The 23,648-nt window shown below is 40.8% G+C and overlaps 1 protein-coding gene across 4 annotated transcripts in view; it reads right to left on the bottom strand.

The window, feature by feature from the left end:
* The window catches only part of LOC110542928 (phosphorylase b kinase regulatory subunit alpha, skeletal muscle isoform), a 153,741-nt gene extending 138,754 nt beyond the window's left edge, over nt 1–14,987 (bottom strand). For all 4 annotated transcript variants that reach the window (XM_060375543.1, XM_060375544.1, XM_060375545.1 and 1 more), the window contains exons 1-4: nt 14,589–14,987; nt 12,993–13,151; nt 9,883–9,930; nt 7,682–7,850 (exon numbers count right to left, since the gene is read on the bottom strand). In XM_060375543.1, coding sequence (XP_060231526.1) covers nt 7,682–7,850; nt 9,883–9,930; nt 12,993–13,151; nt 14,589–14,666 — 454 coding nt within the window. In that variant the 5' untranslated portion in view covers nt 14,667–14,987. The remainder of the gene's footprint in view (nt 1–7,681; nt 7,851–9,882; nt 9,931–12,992; nt 13,152–14,588) is intronic.
* Nucleotides 14,988–23,648: the final 8,661 nt, after the last annotated feature.

Genomic DNA, 23,648 nt, shown 5'->3' with positions numbered 1-23,648 from the left:
AGGGTAGTGGGTTCTCTCCTTCCACCAGACTGGTACAGGGACTGCATTCAGGCTGTCAGGCTTAGTAGCAAGCACTTTTTACCTGTGGAGACATATCCCTTGTCCTCATTTTACATTTCTCAGAGTAGTAGAAAAGGGTTCCAATTTCTCCATATCTTCAGCAGCAGTTTTTTTTTATTTTATTTATTTTTAAATAATTTTACATATTCACTAGTATCCCAGCTGTAGCCCTCTCCCTCTTTCCCTCCCAACCCTCCCCGCCCTCCCTCATCTCCTCCTTGCCCCCTTCCGAGTCCACTGAGAGGGGGTATCCTCCTCTACTTCTGTCTGGCCCTAGCTGATCAGGTATCTCCAGGATGGTTGCAATGTCCTTATCTGTGGCCTAGCAAGGCTGCTCCTCCCTCAGGGGGGAGGGGAAGCTCATGAGTTCATGTCAGAAACAATTCCTGTCCCCCTTACTAGGGAACCCACTGCATATTGAGCTACCATGGGCTATGTCTGAACAGGGGTTATAGGTTATATCCATGCATGGTCCTTGGTTGGATAAACAGTCTCACAGAAGACCCCTGTGCTCAGATATATTTGGACCTTGTGGGGCTCCCTGTCCCCTCTAGGATATACTAATTCCTCCTTCCTTCATATGATTCCCTACACTCTGCCGAAGGTTTTTTTATGGATCTCAGCATCTGCTTTGAAACATTGCTAGGTAGAGTCTTTCAGGTGCCTTCTGTGGTAGGCTCCTGTCCTGTTACTTGTTTTCTCCTATTTCCAATGTCCATCCCCTTTGTCTTTCTAGATGAGGATTGATCATCTTACTCCTGGACCTCTTTCTTCTTTATCTTCTTTAGGTGTACATATTTTAGTATGTTTATCCTATCTTATAGGTCTATATAAGTGAGGATATATCATGTGTGTCTTTCTGCTTTCGGGATACCTCACTAAGGATGATTTTTTCTATATTTCACCATTTACCTGCAAAATTCATGATTTCCTTGTTTTTAATCAGCAGCAGTTTTTAATCTGTCTTCTCTATTACTGCCATTCTGGTATGTCAGAAATGCTCCTTACAGCAATTCAGGTCAGCATTCCTCTAGTGACTGATGATGAGCAGCATCTTTTCATGTACTTAGTGGTTATTAATACATGCTCTTTACAGGAAAATCAGTTCACATCCTCTAGCCACTTGTTTTAATTGAGCATTTTTCAATGCATGAGTGATTTGCCTGAATATGTCTGTGTGCCACATTCATGCTGTGTCTGTGGATTCCAAAGGTGTCAGATTGCCTGGAACTAGAGTTACAGACCGTTGTGAGCTACCATGTGGATGCTGTGAGTTGAACCCAAGTCCCCTGGAAGAGCAGCCAGTGCTATTAAACACTGAGCCATCACTCCAGCCTACTCTGATTGTTTTAAAGAAGACTTTTTTTTATTTTTCTTTTTTGTTATGAGACAGGGTCTCTCTGTGGTCTAAACTTGATATCCCCATGCCTTTGGCTTCCAACTATTATGTTTATAAGCATGTACCACCCACCATATCTCACTTAATTATGCTGTTGATCTCCTAAATAATGACTTTGAGAGTTGTTTCTACTAGATACAAACAGCTTATATATGATTTGCTAATATTTTCTTCTATATCTATAGAATATTTCACATACACATGACACAAATACAAAACATACATGCATACATAATACCCTGAGAGAGGGGGATGTTTGTTTATTTGTTTGTTTGTTTTAAATGGGGTCTCACAGCTTAGCATTGAATTTGCTATTTAGTTGAAGATGACCTTCAACTCTGAATCCTCCTGCCTTCACCTCCCAAGTGCTAGGCTTACAAGTGGTCATCATGCTATAATAGATCCTCTTTTACTTTCTTGACTGGGTCCTTGATGTTAATTTTGGTAAATTGCAATTATGATTTTTTTTATAGATGTTTATATGTTTGGCATCATCTGCAAGGGAACTTTCCCTCCTGTTTGTTTTGTTGTTGTTGTTTTTTCTTGTTGTTGTTTCTTTGTTTTGCTTGGTTTTGGTTTTTGAGAAGACTCTCATGTATCCTAAAATGGCCTTGTACTCACTATGTACCCAATCCTGGCTTTGAACTCTCAATCCTCTTGTCACCACTTCTTAAGTGCCAGGATTACAGGTGTGCATGCCTGCCTCTCCCCCCACCCTTCCCCCAGTCTCTCTCTCCCACTCTCTTTTCAACCTTTTCTCTCTTCCCCCTTTCTTTCTTAGCCAGGGCCTTGCTATGTATCCCAGGCAGCCTCTTATTCACAATCTCCCTGCCTCTGCCTCCTGAGTGCTGAGATACAGGTGTGTACCCCTGCATATTTCTATTTTCTTGTTGCTTTTCCCCTACAGTTTTAGTTATAAAACTGGGTAGGTGTTACACAATATGTTGTGAGCATGTTAGATCCTGTTATCTTCTTCTCTGGAAATTTTGTTTATTTAGACATTTGACTGAAGCACTTCAGTATAATCTGTTCCAGCATAGCCTGCAGCCTCAATAGATATAGCCTTAGGGACATCCATTGTCACCCTAAGAAGACAATGTTGTTGTTGTTTGGGGGGAGAGGAGCTCACTAACTATCTCTTTCCAAGATCAGGTAAATATCTGCCTCTGTTGGTTTCAAGCTAAGCCCCCACCACTGATTTCAACTGATTGCTCTATTGTTTTATAGAATTCCCAAACATAAATTGCTCCATCATTTCAAACAGCTAACCTCAGGCCCTTTATGCAGCAAACTTAGAGTCAATTCTTTGATACTTGTTCTAACACCTGGAAGAACTCCTAAGTTTGAATGTTAAACTTTCTAGATAATCTTTCTTTTAATTTCTTCCTGTTACTGAACAATTAACTTCATCTTAATTATTTAGATGTGTTTTTAAAGAGACTTACTTTGATGTGTGTGTGTGTGTGTGTGTGTGTGTGTGTGTGTGTTGCCTGCATGTATGGCTGGGCAAGCCAGAAGGGGGCATCAAACCCTCTGGAACTGGAGTTGCAGGTGATTATGAGCCACCATGTAGATGATGACAATCAAGCCCAGATCCCCAGAAGAGCAGCCACTGCTCTTAACTGCTAAGCCACTGGTCCAGCCCTTCATCTTATGGAGAACCAAAATCTACGCTGAACTTTCTCAAACTTTCTCTGAAAAGTTAATTTTCTTAAGAAGAGCTAAGGAGCTTTGCTTTTACAGTTTCCATTAAATTTTCTGTACCAGTGCCCTAGCACAGGTGGTGAGTATAGTGGCCCATTTCTTTTGGAATGGCACTCCTGTTTTGCACAGTAAGTTCTGGTCAGGAGTCATAGTTAGTGATCTTCCCAGACTGCATATTCCAGTGTAGAGTGTTTGACTCCATCAAGAGGTAGATAATGCAGTTTTCTCACTCTGCTCTGTTTGAGGTGGATTCTACTCCACAAGTGTCCAGCAGTATGGAGGATCCCAAAGCTCCACTTGCCTGGACTAGGGCTTCTGAAATACAGAGCTTGGGGTAATGATAAGTGATGCTGCCTGTATTCTAAGGGAGATTCAGGAGCCTTACTCCAGAGCAGCAGTTCTCAAACTGTGGGTCCCGACTGCAAACACGATCGAAAACACAGATATTTACAATTCCTAACAGCAGCAAAATTACAGTTATGAAGTAGCAATGAAAGTTGTTGTATGGTTGGGGGTCAGCACAACACAAGGAACTGTATTAAAGGGTTGCAGCACTTGGAAGGCTGAGGACCACCGAACTAGAGCTTAGGAGAGAGGAAGCCTGTTTTCTGACTATATCCCCCTCAAGGAGTGCTCCTATTGTCCTGAGTTCGGATAGGAGAGGGTTAAGCTGAGACCAGCTACCACAGAACCTCACTGCTCTCAAGAATTAGATTGCTTTGGTGTGCTTCTCCACTTACTATTTATCAATTTGAGCAAATTCTAAAGGCTTCAAAGGGTTGGATTGTTCTTAAATTTTTAGCATTTTTGGCTCTTTTCCTGGAGACAATCAAGCTCTTCATGCTACCATTCTGTAAGTTACAATCAATTTCTGTCTAAATCGATCTTTACTAAGTATTCAAAAACACTTAAGGTATTGATAATTCTCTATGAAGATCTTCATATTCTTTTCACCAGTTATATATAACAAAGTTTCATTTAAATTTCAATTTAAATGCATTGTAAAAAACTTATATTATTTTTTGTTAAAGTATTTCACTAACCTCTTTACCAGTTTTGCATCTTAATTTTTCTTCCTCATCTAATTTATCTCCGCTATTTTCCTGCTGCAAAAACAAACCATCTTAAAGTTCCTTGATTATTTATACCAAATGGCTCTTTACTGATGGCAGACTACAATTCCAAGCTATTTAGGATGCTATACAAGTCCTCAAACAGTTAACCCTAACATTCTAGCTAGGCATCCAGCCTTACATTGATGACCAGTGCCTTTCAAACTTCTGTATATTTATTGTTTTTCCCTTCCCTTTCTGAATTGCAATTTTTGACTCATTTGTATTTATTTCTCAAAGTATTCATACTTATTTCTCAAAGACTTAACCAAATAATACCCACTTTATTATAAGCACTATCAAGGGCAGTTGATTGAATTGGAAAGTAATTAAGTTAGGAATCAATAAATATTTGCGTAACGAATATGTCTTATGTAGCTATTTTTAATGTATCTCTACTTCCATCTTGGAAAATCACATTTAAAAACTATCAGGGACATTTAGTCAGTGCCTGCTTTGTTAAAAAAGAAAAAGTAAAACAAACAAACAAACAAAGCTGGGCGGTGGTGATTCCCATCTTTAATTACAATACTCAGGAGGCAGAGGCAGCTGTGAATCTCTGAGTTTGAGGCCAGCCTAGTCTACAGACCAAGTTCCAGGACAGCTAAGACTACACAGAGAAACCCTGTCTCAAAGGGAATTTAAACATTTAAAAATTAAAAATAAAAAAAACACCTTCCAGAGTTGGAACAAATATATTATTCAACATGAAATTATAACTACCATTCTATTTAAAGAAATAAAACAAAATTATATTTATTTTGGCAGAAACTTCTCCTTCAAAACTGAGACTAAATGGATATTTTGCAGAAAGTTTATTCAGATTTTAGGCTGTGTTCTAGAAAAAAAAATAGAGTTTATTGTGAAGCATGTGGACTGTTTCACTGAGGAAACTGGCATGGAGCTAGAGTGAGGTTGAGTCCTGTCCAAATCCAAAATATCCCAGTCTTGAGACCAGAAGGCATAAGGATCACTCCCTCCCAGTCTGTGCCTTCATGCCCTGGCCCACATAGTCCTGTGGTGCCCACCCCCACAGTTCTCAAGGTAGTCACATAACCTAGCACCTGTAATTTCTGTCTAGATAAATAGAGGATTTCCACCATCTCAGCCCCAGGTAATGACATGCACCCACTCTGAAAATCCCTTTCCACTCCCCAAGGTTCATATAGTTCTTGTTCCTGTTCACACCGAATAAAACGTACAAGTTGTTTCACTGAATATCATCTAAGAGCTTCTGTTTCACTGGGAGCCCTAAGAGAGCCTTTTCCCTGCCTCCGAACTCCTAGCCAGACTGGGATCCTACAGACCCTACCCATTCCAGCCTCTCTTATTCCCATTCTATCCTTCCCAACCTCGTGTGCAGTGGTACCTGGAAGTCCCAGGGAGGAAGCAGATCGAAGTAGATCAACAACCACTGCTGTTCTTTCATAAAATTCCCTGCACACTGCCCAAAGTTTAGCTATGCATCTCAGCATATGCTTTGATACCCTGCTGGGTGGTGTATTTCAGAGGCCCTCTGTGATAGGCTCCTGTCCAGTTCCCTGTTTTCTCCCTCTTCCGATGTCCATCCTGTCTCTCTTTCTGAGTGAGAATTGGTCATCTTACCCAGGGTCCTCCTTCTTGATTAGCTTCCTAGGCGTACAGATTTTAGTATGATTATCCTGAATTATAAGTCTAATATCCACTTATAAGTGAGTATATACCATGTGTGTCTCTCTGCTTCAAGGATACCTCACTCAGGATGATCTTTTCTAGATTCCACCATTTGCCTGCAAATTTCATGATTCCCTTGTTGTTAATTTTTGAGTAGTATTCCATTGTGTAAATGTACCACAATTTCTGTATCCATTCCTCAACTGAGGGACATCTGGGTTGTTTCCAGCTTTTGGCTATTACAAATAAAGCCATTAAGAACATGGTTGATCAAATGTCCTTGTTGTGTCCTTGAGCACCTTTTGGATATGTGCCTAGGAGTGGAACGAACAGGAGCTACACAAGGGGAGCAAAAGAACCAAAAATCTAGGCACAGGGGTCTTTTCTGAGACTGATACTCCAAACAAGGACCAAGCATGGAGATAACTTAGAACCCTTGCATGGAAGGAACCCGGGGCAGCTCAGTATCCAAGAGGGTGCCTCAATAATAGAACCAGGGACAATCTCTGACATGAACTCAAGGGCTGGCTCTTTGATCACCTCTACCGGAGAGGGGAACAGCCTTACCAGTCCACAGAGGAAGACAAAGAAGCCAGTCCTGATGAAACCTGATAGACTATGGTCAGATGGAAGGGGAAGAAGACCTCCCCTATCACTGGAATGGGGGAGGAAGAGGGAGAGAGGGTGGGATTAGGAGGGGAGGGGAAGGGGGATACAGCTGGGATACAGACTGAATAAACTGTAACTAAAGATTAAATTAAATTTAAAAAGAACCACAGTTTATCACTAAACATTTATTTTAAAAAGAAAAAAGAGTATTCTGAAGGAATTCCCACTTTGGATGCCTTTAGTGTCAAGGAATTCTGTCCTCGACAGTTTAGTGAGACCTTCTCTCAAAAAGAGAATAGAATTTCAGTTTAGTGGTAGAATTTTTGTGTAACATACATGATTCCCTGTGCTGAAACACCAGCACCAAAGAAAAACATGGTATTGTGCATACATTAACTTACTCTAAATGACCTAAAAATGTTATCAAGTTTAAAAACTCCATAGAATAGGGTTGTTTACATTTCCAGTCTTATATCTATAAAGGGAATTATGCTGTTGTAGTTTCTTTTGAGACAGGATCTCACTATATAGCTTTGACTGGCCGAGAAGTTGCTGTTTTAACCATGGCTGGCCTGTAACTTGTAACAGCCCTCCTGCATCTGCTTCCCAAGTGCTAGGATACAGGCTTTGTGGGCTACCATATTTCTTTTATTTTTCTTTTGCATATCATGAATCTGAAGATAACCGTGAAACTACTTACAGAGAATATTGTTTAAGAAGAAAACGTACACTTTTCGGTTCAGATCATCTTCATAGAGAGCATATAAAGTGGGTGATTCTATAGCTACCTGAAGCATAGGCATATTGGTGTATAGTGTGAAAATTAGAAAGTTCCCTCACCCTTTGTATCTCCTGGCATCTGAGAATTAGTAAATAATAAAAATGCCTGTCTAAAGAACTAGCCCAGATTTCCAGGTCCCCATTTTAAAAGAGTAATAGCACTGCAAATTTGTTTCTCAACACAATAAGCTATTGCTTATTGCTCATAAAGGTTGTCTAACTGTACAAAACAGATTTCTAAGGGGCTTCTTTGAGCACTATAAACAGATACTTTACTTTCTGGCCAATACCAACAGAGAAGCCAGACAAGCTAGAGTAGACGCTCCAAACGGAGGGACAAACAGTAATTCTCTCCTGTACTCACCTGAGGCAGTCATCTGTGCTAGGAAGAGCAGGTACACAGAAGTAGCATCCAACTGCAGGTGTCCCCACTCGTCATCACGCACTACAGTGGCACAAGTTTTGGTGTTGTACTTGGCATGCAGGCTGTCTTTAGTACTCTGACTATACTTGAAGGACTCTACTTTATCCACCTGAAAACAAAACAGCATCAGAAGCCAGTCAGAAAGATCAACCCGCCTGTCATACGTCTGTAGCGCTACGACATACATCACTGCACTCTGCATTCAGGCAATTGTGAATATTTGAAATATGTTGTTACCTGTATTTTTTCCTACACTGAGGAAATCTGTTATTTTTAATAAAAAAACAAATGGCCAAAGACAGCTATTTCCTTCTCATTATATACTTTTCAAATGGTTACTTTGCCATATTGTAGAGAAACTGGAAGTTCAACTGTATAAGAAGAGCTATTAAAATAACTCATCGCTACTCATTTGTTCCTGAAATTAAAGGAGGAATCTGAAGATAAATTGCCAGACAAGGATATCCTTTATTTATTTCTGTGTGTGTGTGTGTGTGTGTGTTTCTTTGTGTACATAGCTGTTTGTGGGTGTGGGCACCCTCAGAGGCCAGAAGAGGGCATCAGATTCCTTGGAGCTGAAGTTGCAGTTAGTTGTAAGCCTCCCAAGCTCAGCATGGCTGTTAGGAACCAAACTCAGATCTTCTGTGAGAATAATATATGCTCTTATCCGTGGAAACATCTCCCCAACCCTAAGGGGATGAAATTTGAAGATGCCATGAAAAGAGTTACTAAGAACTGTACAGAGTTACAGAGAAGTAGTATTACAGAAAGCTAAATTTACAAATTAGAAGAGAATCATTGGGATCGGGTACAGCTTAGTGGTAATGTATTCTGAAGATGCATAAGGCTCTGGGTCCAATCCTAACGCTCACATACGGAGAAAAGAACTCCTGACAGGAAACCTTGGGTAAATGGCAACTAAGAGTTCTTGACCTCATCCCTGAAATGCAAATGTGATTATTTATGTCTCAGATGTATGATAATACCAGCACATCTTAAACATGGTTCCTAAAATTTATGACTATACCTATTTAATAAGACAGAAAATATGAATATATAAAATACAAATAAGGTATAAAGAGAAAAAAATGATATATGTGACTAGTGAAGAGATACATACAATATGCAACTGTATATAAATTTAAAAATCATTTGTAGACAAGATGTAATTAAGTCAGATTCAGTATGTATGTGTTTTAAGATCCCAGAATAAAGGTTTCTGGGGAAAATACTTTTGTGTGGGGAAAACGTCATGAACTTAAAAAAGCTAAATGGCAATGGTAAAAATATTTGCAATGTATGTGACAAATGATTACATTCATAATACACAGGAACTCAGTAGGCAAAACAGAAACCTGCAAAGAAAAGAGGCAATGCTATAACAGGTAATTCACCAGTAAGAGACTGCAGACTTTCAATTCACATGCTACGTTCAAGGTCAGAGAATGCCAATTACTTCAAGTTCAAGATTCCTTATCCCCAATCCTAAAACTGAAAATACTTTAAAGAGCCGGGTGCGGTGGTTCAGACCTTTAATCCCAGAAGTCCGGGAAGCAGAGACAGGAAGATCTCTGTGAGTTCAAGGCTAGCCTGGTCTACAAAGCAAGTCGGGACAGCCCAGGTACATAGGGAAAACATGTCTCAAAAAACAAACAAAAATATTTTTCTATCTACATTTTATATCAAAACTCATTTGGTAAAAACCTTGAATTCAAATCAACATAGGGATATTTATAGGTTTTATTCCATTGAGTGCAAAAGTAATGATTCCCTATGATTTTTTTCTGTCCACTGAAGACATGAGGAATTATATGATGCTATATTTTTAAAAATCTGAAAATTTATTATTTCGAGAACTGATCTGGATCTAAGCACTTCAGATGAGGCTTCTTTTAGACCTGTACCATGCTTTATCTAGGACACATAATTGGAAGCAGTATAATGGGTTTTTTTTAATGAAAAAGTATTTGTAAAGGAAGGAAAAAGACTGGAAGGAAATCTTTCCAGTTATAACAGGGTGGTGAGTCTGCGTGACATCCCCACACGTCTAAATTTAGAGTGTACTGTTTGTGATTCTGGATAAAAGGCTACAAGCACTAATAAAGTGCTACGTCTTTTAGAAGCTGTTGCCAGTGCCGTACCTGTCTCATCATGCAGTGCAGCAGTCCCCTCATTAACTTCACCACACTCTGCAGAAACAAACGGAAACAGGACTGAAACACACTGAGATACAAGAACACTCACTCAGCAACTTCACTTGGTACATGACCTTTTGAGAACAAGTAACCTTATCCCGGGTTCTATTTCCATGGCACTTACTTTATAGGTACACAAAACAGACTGCAGCTAAAAGTTGAATCAAGAGCCATAGTCATGATTCCTTGGATTTAAATAATAATATAGGCTTTCTTTTTGCAGGCAGTTCTACCTAAAAACAAACCTGCCACCAAATAGAGGAGAATCCACCTCAAGAACAGGAGCAAGTCATTCCAAGGCTCTAAGGATCCTACAGCCTGACAGCCTCCACAGCATGTTTCTATTTAAAATTTCATTTTAGTTTTAAAGATTCGTTTTTCACTTTGTATGTACGAGTGATTTGATTATGTGCACATACATGCATGCCTGGCGTGAGTAGGGAGTGTGTTTCAGAACATCACAGCGTGGAACACTTTCTCCAATTCTCTACAAAGCTTTCTGTTTCCTTGTTTAGAGGAGCTTAAATCAGCCTCATGTTCCACAGATCATACCTTGAAAATTTTTCAAGTAATACCTTGAGGGTGACCATGAAGAGAAACACTTGCTACTACTTGGGAGAGTATTGTACTTTGCTTTACTTGGAAAGGTGGGTTTTCTGGCACACAAAGTTTGATGAACCACAGGACCCACAGAGAAGACTAGTGAGCAGACAAATAAAAACCGGAGATTGAATCTCAACTGCAATCAGAGTTGAAGAGAGCTGGCAATCATTCTCATAAAGGTAATAGAAAAGCCATAAAAAAAGACGAGAGATGATATAAAGGGAATAAACTGAGGAAGAACCAGAAGTGGAGGCTGCCAAAGAGATCTCGATTTGCCTGAGTATTTATATTTATAGCTGAGACTTTATGTATATGCTCAAGAAAGGGGACATTTGTAAAAGTATACTTGTGCATAACTGTTTCCAACATAAAATAAGGAAGTTACTTAAATGCATCCACATTTCTCATCTATTCTCTGATTTTATGAGAGAGAAGCCAAAATGAGATTTGGAGGAAATGGCATAAATGATTGAGAATGTTTTGGGGAAAATCCACACAGTAATGGCAAATTGGCAGCAGGTAGAAATTTAATCTGTGGATGTATTGGATTTATTTTATGTTCATTTACTAGTCATAGATCAGTTGTTATCGAGGCACATTATTAGATCTGCCTATATTAAAATCACCTAGGTAACTAAAAAATACTAATGATCATGGATGTAATTTCCAGATTCTAATTTAATTAAAGTACATTCCAGTAAGAATATCTCTGAAAAGTGTTCCGAGTAATCCCAATGTACAGCCAGAGCTGAGAATTACTCATCTGAGTCAGGGACAAATCCAGCCCATCACTGTTTTTGTAAATAAAGTTTTATTGGAACATCACCGTGCTAGTGTTTTACATATTATCTCTGGTTCTTTTCTGCTATACCTACAGAACTGAGTAATTAAAAACAAGTGACATATATACCAAAGACATTCACTCTCTGATCATTTGCAAAGATGGGTGGGTTTTTAATCCCCAGTCTAGATTAATGCTGAATTGGGTTTTTTTTTAAACATAAGACCTGATAATCAAATTTGCTTGGATTCATAAAACAAGTCCATATAAAGTTTAGAATTCCCACAGGAACTTTTGTTTTCTGAAACTGTTTCCCATTTTCATAAGGTTCTCAAACATTCCAAAGTTACAAATATGGTGATATAAAAATATTTCTCAGCTATATGAAAGGTTATATAACAGGCCACTAAAATTTTAGAGCTGGCAATTCACTTTTTTCCTCATTTTTTCCACTTAGGTCAAATAAGGAAAGACACCAACTCTGCACAATGATGGGATAACAGATTTATTCTAATAATGTTGAAAAAATTGATCAAATTATATCAGGCACATCATTAACGTACTGATATTAATTTATAGCAAATGAAAACAAGGAGCAAATTATTGAGATCAAAATAGCACACGATTCAGGGTAGCACACAGGACTAGGGGGGTTTAAAAAATTTACTCCCTATGTTTTCCAGTTTTCTCCTATGGCATTATTTCTATGAAAGCCTGTACTTCCTCAGCCAGAACAAAAACTCCAACAATGTTTTGCCTCTCTCAGTAATGGCTTGAAAGAATTCCAAAGCCTGCTGCTGCTGAAGATAACACTGCCAGGCTTGTCCGACTGCCAGGAACTACAACTTCTGAATATATCGCTGCTCTTAAAAACAGCCACATCCCAATATCCTGATTTACAGATCATAGCTGCAGCTCTTATTTCCTAAGTTCAAGTGAGCTGACAGGCGAAAGCAGCTGATGTGGTAAGGCTCCTTCTCACTAACAGAAGAGGATCTACGTATACTTATAACTAACGGCAGAGCACTTTATCATGAAAGGTATTGTGAAGTCCACATGATGCCAAATGATTGCTTTTTGAGACACTTCAGAGGATGCATTCCCTCTGTTTTCAGAAGTTCTGTAAAGGATGCTAATTTATTGAGGGGAAGGTGCCTTAAAAGTTGGCCTAAAGTGACCTGCTGACTCTGACCTCACTTTGTCCACAGGCAGGCAGTGGGCTCAATACTGGCCACAGGCATGAAGATCAGCAAAGTCATTATTTTTGTCTAATGAGGAAAGCCCGTTTGTTGATGTGTGTCAGTGCCACTCACAGATACAATTATTTTCAAAAATAAGTAAAACAGTGCATATGTGCTCCCAAATATCCTTCCCAGTGAAAATAAAGTGGGGGAACCTGAAAATGCTCTTAGAGGATTTACTAATTTTAGGAAATACATCCAGGTAGATTTTCAAAAGTAATCAACATACTGAACCCTTTTCCTTGAACCAGCAGGTTTCAAGTTGCCACTGCAATAACCAAACCAAACCAAAACCACTTCAGTTACAGTACAGGAAATTTTTTATAGAATGCAATTCCAGCAAGGTGGTATAGGACCATATTTCCTTGAACTCCTGACCCCCTACTACAGGTACACATAGTATCACGTCTCTATATAATTGTTTTGATTACCTGCTCCAGTTCATAGGCCTTTGCCTTGTCCTCATCACGGTCTGCATTCTTCCGATATGCCATGCCCAAACCCCACACAGCCAGGATGCTGTACACATTATCTCGGACCCAGGCATCTTTCTGGTCATAGCTTGCCGGAAGCAAGCCTGTCACTGGATTCTGCAACAACAGTCAAGAAGACAGGCAGCTAACCCCACAGTGTTAAAGTAAACAGAATCCATGGAGTACTTCGCAATCTTGAGTTTTAGAACCCTCTTCTCTTTTGACCAGTTGCAGGCAGATATCATCCCCCAGCTTTACCGAGTTATACTTGAAAATAAAAACTGTACATACTTACAGTGTGCAAAATGATGACTTGACACACATACATGAATGTACTGTGAAATGACCAGCATATTCAAGTCAATCACCTCAATTTGATACCATGGAACTTACTCAGCAAGTTTCAGGTACACAAAAGAGTATTATGGACTAGTCAGTGTGCTGCTGTTTCTAATCAGCACTGCAGAACATACTCAGATTTTCACAGGAAATTTGTTCTCTCTCCACATGAATAAGGAAAGAGCTGGCTGAAAGTTTACAGGTCCAAAATGTAGGTATTATTAAAATAATTAAGGACATTATTAAGGTAGTAGCAACTGTATTACTAAGGCTATTGCTAAGTGCCGATTTACAAAAAAATGTAATTTTTTACTTAAATTCAACTACCAATGAAAAATTTGAAGGTATAGGAAAACATATTTAGAACTATATATATTTATATATAATATATATATATATATATTTATAATATATTTATAATAATGCTTATAATTCCCCCACTGGAGAGTCTAAAGCAGGAAGACTGATTCTATTTCAAGGTCAGCAGCCTTGGCTACAGTGAGTTTCAAGCCATCATAGGCTACAAAGACTTGGTTTCAAAAACAAACCAACAACCCCCAAAGGAATATATAATCCAGGTGCAGTGGTACATACCTGTAATCCCAGCACTGGGGAGATGGAGCAAGAGGATGGTGAGTTTGAAGGCAGCCTGGGCTACATGGTGAAATCCAACTATTCAAACAAAGAAACAAACAAAACTAAAACAACTTAGGAAACAAACCAAAAAACCCACTAGCTTGTGGTCTGTTATGCAAATGCTGAAGGCTGTGGCTGGAGGATTCCTAAATTCAAGGCCAGCCTAGACCACTGAGCCAAACAATGAAAGAATACACAAAGATACAAAGAAAAATACCTTCACAGTAGCATAAGGTCTCTTAGGATGGCTAAATATTGGCCTGCATCTTGGGGGTAAGGGTTATCAAGGAGATAACAAGCGTTATCGCCCCTTGCAGCTCTGCTCCTGGAACCCAGCTGTAGCTGGGGAGGGGGGCAGGGGGCGCGGTTACCTATGAGCTCAGAAACTATCTGGAATAACTGAAGAGGGGTTGAGGTGGAGGGGGGTTGTGGCTTTTCATGCCACAGTTTGCTCTACTCCACGTTCAGCACATAACTTTCCTTCGGGACCTCTTAGGGCCTCCCCAGAGGCAAAAGCATTCCAGGGTTCACCCAGGGTCAGTGTCCAGCTGCTCACACTTCAGCCTTGCCTACACTCACCTGATGGCACAGGATGGTCTGATGCACCAGCCTCGCATAGCCGTCCAGGCGGACTCCCGAGTTACTCCTGCTCCTCATCGCGCCCAGTCCCTCGATCCACACTCGGGGAGCTTGGGCGCCAGGCCTGCTGAAACCTCCTCAAGTGCTCCTTCACTCCCGGGGCCAACGGTTCCTGCACAGCACCCCGCTCTGGCGGCCACAGAGTCCACCTCAGGCCGCGGCTCCGCCACCTGTGGTCAAGGCTTCAGCCTGCAAAGCTCCAGTCTCCACTCGATCTCCAGAGGCCCGCCGCCGGGTGCCTCACCGGCATCCTCTGCTCTACTGAGGGAGATCGCACCAGCGGCCAGGAGCCTCCAGGCTGGCAAAGGCAGAGGAACAGCGGCCCTGGCGCCACCTCCCCAGGCGCGCGCGCGGGGCGGGGCGTGGGTCCTGCAGCTGCGCGCTGCACCCACGGGCTCGCCACCCTCCGCCCAAAATGTGTTGCCGTAGGCAATGTACTCTCTCTCCTGGGGTTATTTTCGAAACATTACAAGTGACTATTTTAATTTTGCACGCCTGCCGTGTGCATGGGCTGTTGCTCTTCTAGTTTTAGGAACCCTCGGAATTTTTCAAAACTGAAAAGAGAGACTTGTCAGCACTCGAGGACTGAACAATTCGATTTCCGGATCTTTATTCTGACCAAAAAGTCAGATTAAACGTGGCACTCTGAAACCAATCAACAACAACAACAAAAGAGTTCCCTGGCGTTATTCGCTCTTTAGAAACGAGCGAATGTGTGGCTTGGGAAGGAAGAGGAGGTTAGGGAGCTTTGAGGAAGCAAGTGTTGCAGACTGGGAGCAGGATAGGGAGCTAGCAGCGGCAGAGGATGGTCATAGTGGGACAGCTAACAGTGGAGTTTCTGCTTTGGAAGGTTTCCCCATAGAGTGGAGGTGACTCGGCCAAAGCAATAAACATTCAGCTGAAAATAAATGAGAGTTGTGGGCTAGAGAAGGTTGCAGAGGATGCTGTGACAGGTTCGAGGAATCTGCCTCCTGCAGGTGGTCCACAAGGCCTTTGCTTCCAAGCTTTACAGTCCGCCTGCCTCCCCTCCACCCCTTCACTCATCACCCTCCCAAAGCCAGCACCCCAGTCAGGGCTCAGCTGGAGTACCACCTGCTTTCTGAATTGCGGGCCAGGAGAATAAGACTGTCGCTTGACCTTTCCAGTTCTAAATCTAATCACTCTGGCCACAGTGATTTTGCATTTTCATTCCCTCCCCCTCCCCTGGCCCCTTTGATTTCTTACATTTCTTCCTCTGGGCTGCTGCCTCCACAGCTTCTTCCTTACCCAGTATAGCTTATAGTCAGGCACCTTGGAAGGTGACTGGCAAATATTTGATATAAAATATATCAAAATTTTTATGATATAAAATATATCATAAAAATAATGATCATGAAAGGGAAATGCTCAAGCTGGTATTTTTCAGGCTAAACAGCCAGTCAAAGATGCAGTTCAATACAGTGACACAGAATTCTTGGGCAAATAGTTTCCACTGCAGTCACTATACCTATGCAAATGCAATGACTGGTAAATAATCCACTTCAAATCCTTAGTACAAAAGAAAAGAGAGCTCAATTTGGAGGGGCCCTGTTCAGGTCCCTAATTCCCTGATACCTTGCCCTCAGGGAGACTGTAGCCTCAGATACTATTTTCTCTCCCCTTGACCCTTTCACGTGTCTGTCCTCTAGTTTTTCTTCATCTTGTTATCATTCAAACACATTTTCAGAAAATCATCCAAATTTATCATTCAAATACATTTTCAGTAGTATATGATCGCTAGAGTAAACTTGCAAAATACAAAAAGGGAAAATAAAATATTGAAACCATCCATATTTTCCCCATACCACTACCTGTTGATATTTTAGTGCATTTTCGACTCTGTGTATTTCTTCTGCATAGACCACCCCCCGCCATGAACGCATGACTGGATTAGGTACGTCAGAGGTGAGCTATCACTAAGAGTGATAGCTAGCTGGCTATCAACAGACCCCGTTGGCAGGCATTGCCTTGGTGCTTTCGTCCGTGGTCTAATTTAGATTTTCAGTCTTGTAGTCTTAGAAACTCGATCTGCTTGGTGTCCCAGAACTGGGAAGACACAGGAGGCTGACTCATGCTGATTACCTCACAAGAGCTTGGTGTACAAAACCCAGGATGCTGATAATGAGAAACAAAACTGTAACACAGCTTACATTAACCTGAACACTACATTTTCTCCCTTTAATAAGTTGTAAACATAGATATACTTTATCTAATGGCCATAATAAATAGATAGTCTTCTGATTAGTATATATTAATAGTACAAAATAGTGGATTTCAGCAATAACTAAGTAACTAAGTAAACCTCTCTTACAGGTGGATAAATGAAAACACATGAAAATTAATTACTTGGCAGTATAACCGTCTATGTTGGTTTCATTGACTCCCCTTTCTATATCTTTCCAGGGCTCAGTGGCACACACATATATATATATATATATATATATATATATATATATATATATCAAAATTATCAATCAAATTATAGTTGTCATTCTGAAGTCACTGCTTCTTTCAAAAATTATTGACACATAAAAGTGGTACATCTTTATGGGGTACCATATGATATTTTTGATGCATGCACATGCTGTATAATGTTCAAATTAATATGTAAAGTAAACTCTTCATAATAGCTTCAATATGACAAATAAGTTTAGGGTTAAATTAAGTTCTATGTTTAATATCTTCTACCACAGTCTTCTTCATCCCCCTTTTGAAGGCAGCCATTTGTGTCCTACCAAGCTGAACCTGAAGGATTTACACATGTATTTGAAGATATGCATATGCAAATGTGCTATTGTTTTGTTCATATTTTTAAAAATTTGTCATTTTTTTATTTTCTGCATGCATGTAGTGTGTGTGTACATATGCATTTGCACATGCCCCTTTTGTGTGTGTGTGTGTGTCTGTGTGTGTGTGTGAGAGAGAGAGACAGACAGACAGACAGACAGAATAAAGCAGAGGTTGAGGTTGAGTGTCCTTTCCTTTCACTTGCTGCCTGATGTGTTGAGAGGAGCCCTTTCACTGAAGCTGGATCTCACTACCTCAACTGTCTAGCAAGTATCCACCCGTCTGCCTCCTGCCAGTGTTAGGGTTACAATTGAGTACAACCACATTAAGCTTCTGTACTTGGGTGTAGGGAGTCTGAATAGCTGAGCCATCTCCTCACACTTTCTTTCTTTTTAAGTTAGTTTTTTGAGACAGTGTCTTTTTATAGTCTTGGTTGGCACAGAACTCACTATGTAGACCAGGCTGGAATAGAACTTACCAAGTAGATCATGATAGCCTCAAACTTGCACAGAGATCCTCCTGCCTTGATACTCGATACTAGATACTAATCTCAGCTAGAGCAATAAGACAACTACAGGAGAGCAAAGGGATTCAAACAGGAAAGAAAAAAGTCAAAATAGCTTTATTTGGAGATGATATGATGGTATATATAAATGACCCTAAAAACTCCATTAGGAAACTCCTATAGCTCATAAACACAGTCAACAAAGTAGTTGGATATAAAATCAACTCACACACACAAAATAATCAGCATTCCTGCTATGTACAAATGGTAAAAGAACTGAGAAAGTAATCAGAGAAACAACATACTTCACAATAACCTCAAATAATATGAAACATATTGAGGTAACTCTACCCAAACAAGTGAAAAACTTGCATCTTAAAAACTTTTAGACCTTAAAGAAGAAATTGAAGATGATATCAGAACATGGAATGATCTTCCATGCTCATGAATCAATAGGATTAATATAGTTAAAATGATCATCCTACCAAAAACAATCTACGGATTCAATGCAATAGCCACCAAAATTCTAATGCAATCAGCTTCCTAGGGAAACACACACACACAAGATAGCTAAAGCAATCCTGAATAATAAAATAGATGCTAGAGGTATCACCGTTTTACATGTTTTAATTAATTTATTTATTCTCTTTACATCCCAACCATACACAGGCTTCTCCCTCCTCCCAGTCCCACCTTTATTACCTCTTCCTCCTGCCCCCTTCCCTACTACTCAGAAAAGGGGAGCTCTCCCACCAACCCATGCCAGAACATCAAATCACATCAGAACTGAGCATCTTCTTTATTGGTGACCTGGCAAGGCAGGCCTACCAGGAGGAAGTGATAAAAGAGGATGCAACAGATTCCTTGTCAGAGACAACTCCAACTCCCCTTACTAGGAGACCCACATGAAGAACAAGCTGCCCATCCAGTAATATGTGTAGGCGGCCTAGTTCCAGTCTATGCATGGTCCTTGGTTGGTGCTTCAGTTTCTGGAAACCTCCCTGGGCCCAAGTTAGTTGGATCTATTGTTCTTCTTGTGGAGAGCCTCCAGGTCCTTCTATCCTGACCCCCACTCTTCCACAAGGCTCTCTTCTCTCCTCCTAATGTTTGGCTGTGAGTCTCAGCATCTGTTTTGATCCATTGCTGGGTGGAGCCTCTCAGAGGACAGCTATGCTAGGCTCATGTCAGTAAGCATAGCAGAGTGTCGTTAATAGTGTCAGGGATTGGCTCTCTCCCTCATTGTTGGTATCAGGTTGGACTAGACATTGGTTGGATCTTTGCTCAATCATTATCCCTGCACACACTGTAAGCAGGGTAAATTTTGGGTCAAAGTTTTTTGGGTGGGTTGTTGTTCTCCTCCCTTCACTAGGAACCCTGTCTTGTTAGAGGGCATCCTCTTCAGTCTCCATGATCCCTGCTACTAGAGGTCTCATCTAGAGTTACCCCCATATTCTCCCAGGAGACTACCCTGTTGTAGGTCTTCAGCTTGTCTCAGAGATGCTCTTGCCTGCAGTATCTCTTGTCTCTGCAATCCCTCTGTCCTCCTGACCCTGCTCTTCCCACACCATTTTACATCTTATCAACTGATTTAATTGATACCAAATCAGGTATCAACCGAGTTCAAGTTGTACTACAGAACTAGAGTAATAAAAGCAGCATGATATTGGCATAAAAACAGACACATCAATCAATGGAATCGAAAACCCAGATGTAAATCCACACACCCATGGACACATTTTTTTTTAAAGAAGCCAGACATATACAATGGAAAAAAGAAAGCATCTTCACACGTGGTGCTTGTCAAACTGGGTGGCTGCGTGTAGAAGAGAGCAAATAGATCATATCTTTCACTCTTCACAAAACTGAAATCCAAGTGGTTCAAAAACTTCAACATAAAATTAGATACACTGAACCTGATAGAAGAGAAAGTAAGGCATAGTCTTGAAGGCATTAGCACATTCAACAACTTCCTGAATAGAATCTCAACAGCGCAGGCACTAACATCAACAATTAGTAAATGGGATCTCATGAAATTGAAAAGCTTCTGTATGGCAAAGGACATACAGACATTCAGACAAAGCAGAAGCCTACAAAATGGAAAAGATTTTTCCCACCTGACATATTTTACATCTGACAGAGAGCTAATACCCAAAAATATATAAAGAACTAAAAAAACCCTAGATATCAATAAAACAAATAACCAATTAAAAATAAGGTACAGAAAAAAAAAATAAGGTACAGATTAAAACATCGAATTCCCAACAGAGGAAACTCAAACAACTTAAAGAAATGCTTAACACACTTAGTCATCAGGGAAATGTAAATCCAAACTACTCTGAGATTCCATCTTCCTTCCATCAAAGCAGCAAAGATCAATGTAACAATTAACAGTTCATGCTGGTGTAAGGGGAACACTCTCCATTGCTGGTGGGAATGCAAACTTGTACGACTACTGTGGAAATCACTGATATGTTTCCTCAGAAAGATGGGAATTGCACTACCTTAAAATCCAGTTATACCACTGTTAGGCATATTCCCAAATGATGCTTCATCCTACCTCAGAGACATCTGACCAACTGTCGGGAGCCGGCAAAGCCCCCAGACTCTGATTTGTAATATCCTGCTGGACAAACAACAGAGGTCTGTGAATCATACGTTTCGGTTAATAGCCCTGCCGGACAAACAACAGATGTCCGAAACCATAGACCTTGTTTTTAGTGACTGAATAACCTTGTGAGCCTCCACTGTAACAATCACATGAATCAAGTGATTTCTTACAATAGTCTTGGTGATTTTCCACAGTTATTTCCTCCTCCTCGAAACCCCCCTCCCTGCCAGAACTACCCTATAAAAATAAAACTACTGCACAATAAAATCAGCACTTGAAAGGCATTCGTCTACTTGTGCTCGTTCCTCTCTCTCCCTCATCTCCTACAGGTACGACCCCCTTCGCCCCCACGAATAACTAGGTCCCGCGGGGCAGGACAACCAACCATGTTCATTACTGCTCTATTCATAATAACCAGAAATTGGAAACAACCTAGATATCCCTCAGCAGAAGAATGGACAAAGAAAATGTGGAGCATTTACCCAATGGAATATTACTCACCCATTAAAAGAAATAAAATCATGAAGTCCACAGGTAAATGGATGAAACTAGAAAAAAAATCATCCTGACTGGGGTATCCCAGACAAAGAAAGACAAATATGGTATATATTCATTTATATGTGGATATTAGCTGTTAAGTCAATGATTACCAAGCTACAATCCATAGAACCACAAAAATTAGGTATAGAATAAGAAACTGGGGGAACAGCTAGATCTCCCTAGGAAAAGAAAATAGAATTGAGAGTTGTGGGTGGATGAGGGGACTGGGATGAGAAGATCAAGTGGGGAGGGGAGAGATTATAGGAACAGACAAAGAAAATTAAGGGCCATTTGAGGATTAGCATGAAGACCGAATACAGTAGAAGATTTCTAAAATATAAACATATAGGAAAGTGACCTAAATGTAATCCCCAAATAATGGGGGAGACAGAGCCAAAGTAGCCATCTCTTGTCACCAAAGGAAGCTTCCAGTGCCAATATTAGAGTACAGTTAATTGAGGTGCTGGCCAAAGGGGTTCCATTGGAATCCCCAAACAACCCAGGCTGTTACCAAGAACATAGGTTGCTCTCCACAAACTGACAGCAAGGCCCTGTTTGCTGAAGACGGCACCTACACAACTCATTGAATATGGAGCATTTGAGCTGCTGCTTACATGTTCTATGTTCTGGGTTCTAGAGCTTTTGGTATAGGAATGTGACTGCTAGTATTTAGATAATAATGCCATGCACAGAACCGATCTTAAGTCCAATGAGGTTTATTGGATAGAGATGGAGAGAGAGACATGGTGGGAGGAAGGGGCCTGACAGAGAAAGAGGAGAGAAAGCAAGAGAAGGGAAGAGCAAGAGAGAGAAGGGAGTGGCCAACAGGTCACTGTGTAGCTGGCCCAGATGTTGTCATAGGATGTAGGTAATAACATAGGACATTGTCAGGACTCTGAAGGTCCCTAAGGGAAGGCCAGTTGAATTGTCTGCACAACATAACATTCTTCCCTTTTGTTTAATTAACAAATGAGGAGCTTGGGCTGCTTCTCATGTAACACAAGTTAGAGGGTATAAATACAGGTTTATTGGAAGCAGCTCTTGGTCACCATGCAAGGGGATAAGAGAGAGAGAGAGAGAGAGAGAGAGAGAGAGGAAAAAAGTGCTCCAAAATATCCAGATTATATGGTGAGGAAGAGAGGAAGTCCTTATCCTGAAAAGTGAGTGGAGTTTCCAGCTATGCTCAGCAGCAGATAGGGACTGAGGAGTGCTGGGAGAACCTGGAGCTGTTGGTCTTGGGCCTGAAGCACACCATTTTAGCCTTTTGTTGAGAATAAGTGGATCACAGGGGAAGAAATCAATCATCTTTAGCTACTCCCTGCTGACACTAGGGCAGCAATAGGGAGATCAAAAGGCTGAAATGGTGGTTAAGCTCAGGAAGAGTAGGCTATTTTGATGCTGTCAGGGTCTGTGAGAACACCGGTGGCTGGGAGTGAACATGCAGGTCCAGCTTGACATAGTCTGTGAGGCAAAACTAGAACACCTGTTGTAGTTGCTTTGGAGCTGTCATGGATATAGGAAACACCTGGGTCCATCAGGATACTGGAATGTATATATATATATATATATATATATATATATATATATATATATAGGCAGAAGACAAAGGTAAGTACAATACAGAGAAAATTTCTTTAGGCGTACATTACTTTTAGGTGTATGTTTGAAACTTTTGGGAAAGCAAAAAGAGACAGAAGAAGAGACATGAACATAGGAACCTCCATTTACCCGAGGGAACCTCCATTTACCTGATCACTGACAGTAATTGAAAAGATTTTTGCTTTGGATCTGTCATCTAAGGAAATTGAGGCCAAGTTTGCTTGCAGAAGCATGTAAGTCTAGAGGCCATCAAAGTGGGCACTAGATGTAGGGGTGTAAAATTATTTAGAAGGCAGCCCAGAGGAGAGCCTGGAGGTATGGTGGAAGACACGATTTCCATGGTGGAACAGAGACAAGTCCTTACTGTCCATCTTTGGGGCGTCCCCACAAGGTACTGGAGAATCAGAGGTACAGGGGCACAAGCTGCAAAGCAGGTCATCATGAGCAGTGCCAGAAGCCACAGGGAAGACTCATGGGAGACACGGCTCATCTAGTACTAAGATTTCTTAAGGGCATGTCCAACCACAAGAGGAAAAGAAAAGCTGAGAGACCGTGTTGGTAAAAAGAACAAGATTATTCACCCAAGGGAAGGCATCTATGTGAGGGTCGGTGAGAAGTGAGGGTACCTGTGTTCCCCAGTGAGACAGAGAGATACCATTCAGTCTCTCAGAAAAAGGGGAACATTTATGCCAACCATGGAAGGGAACTCATCAGTCTGCTGGGGTTGGATGTATGGATGTGGCGATTGGGTAGCCAGGAAAGAGGAGTCTCAAAATCAGGGAAAGGGGGGTGGAATCCCACCTTTTGAGATAGACAATGGTGCGGTACTTATCTGGAGCCCAATTGACCTGAGAGCTGGATTCGGGTGGATTTTCTGCAGCTTACAAGACTCCTTTGAAGTTTTATAAAGGAGATAAAACTTTAGACATGTTAGCATCACCAT

Source organism: Meriones unguiculatus, chromosome X (genome assembly GCF_030254825.1).
Source record: "Meriones unguiculatus strain TT.TT164.6M chromosome X, Bangor_MerUng_6.1, whole genome shotgun sequence".
In the NCBI taxonomy this organism is placed as follows: Eukaryota; Metazoa; Chordata; class Mammalia; order Rodentia; family Muridae; genus Meriones; species Meriones unguiculatus.
Note: the sequence above shows the minus strand (reverse complement) of the source record. Positions and strands in the feature narration are given on the sequence as shown.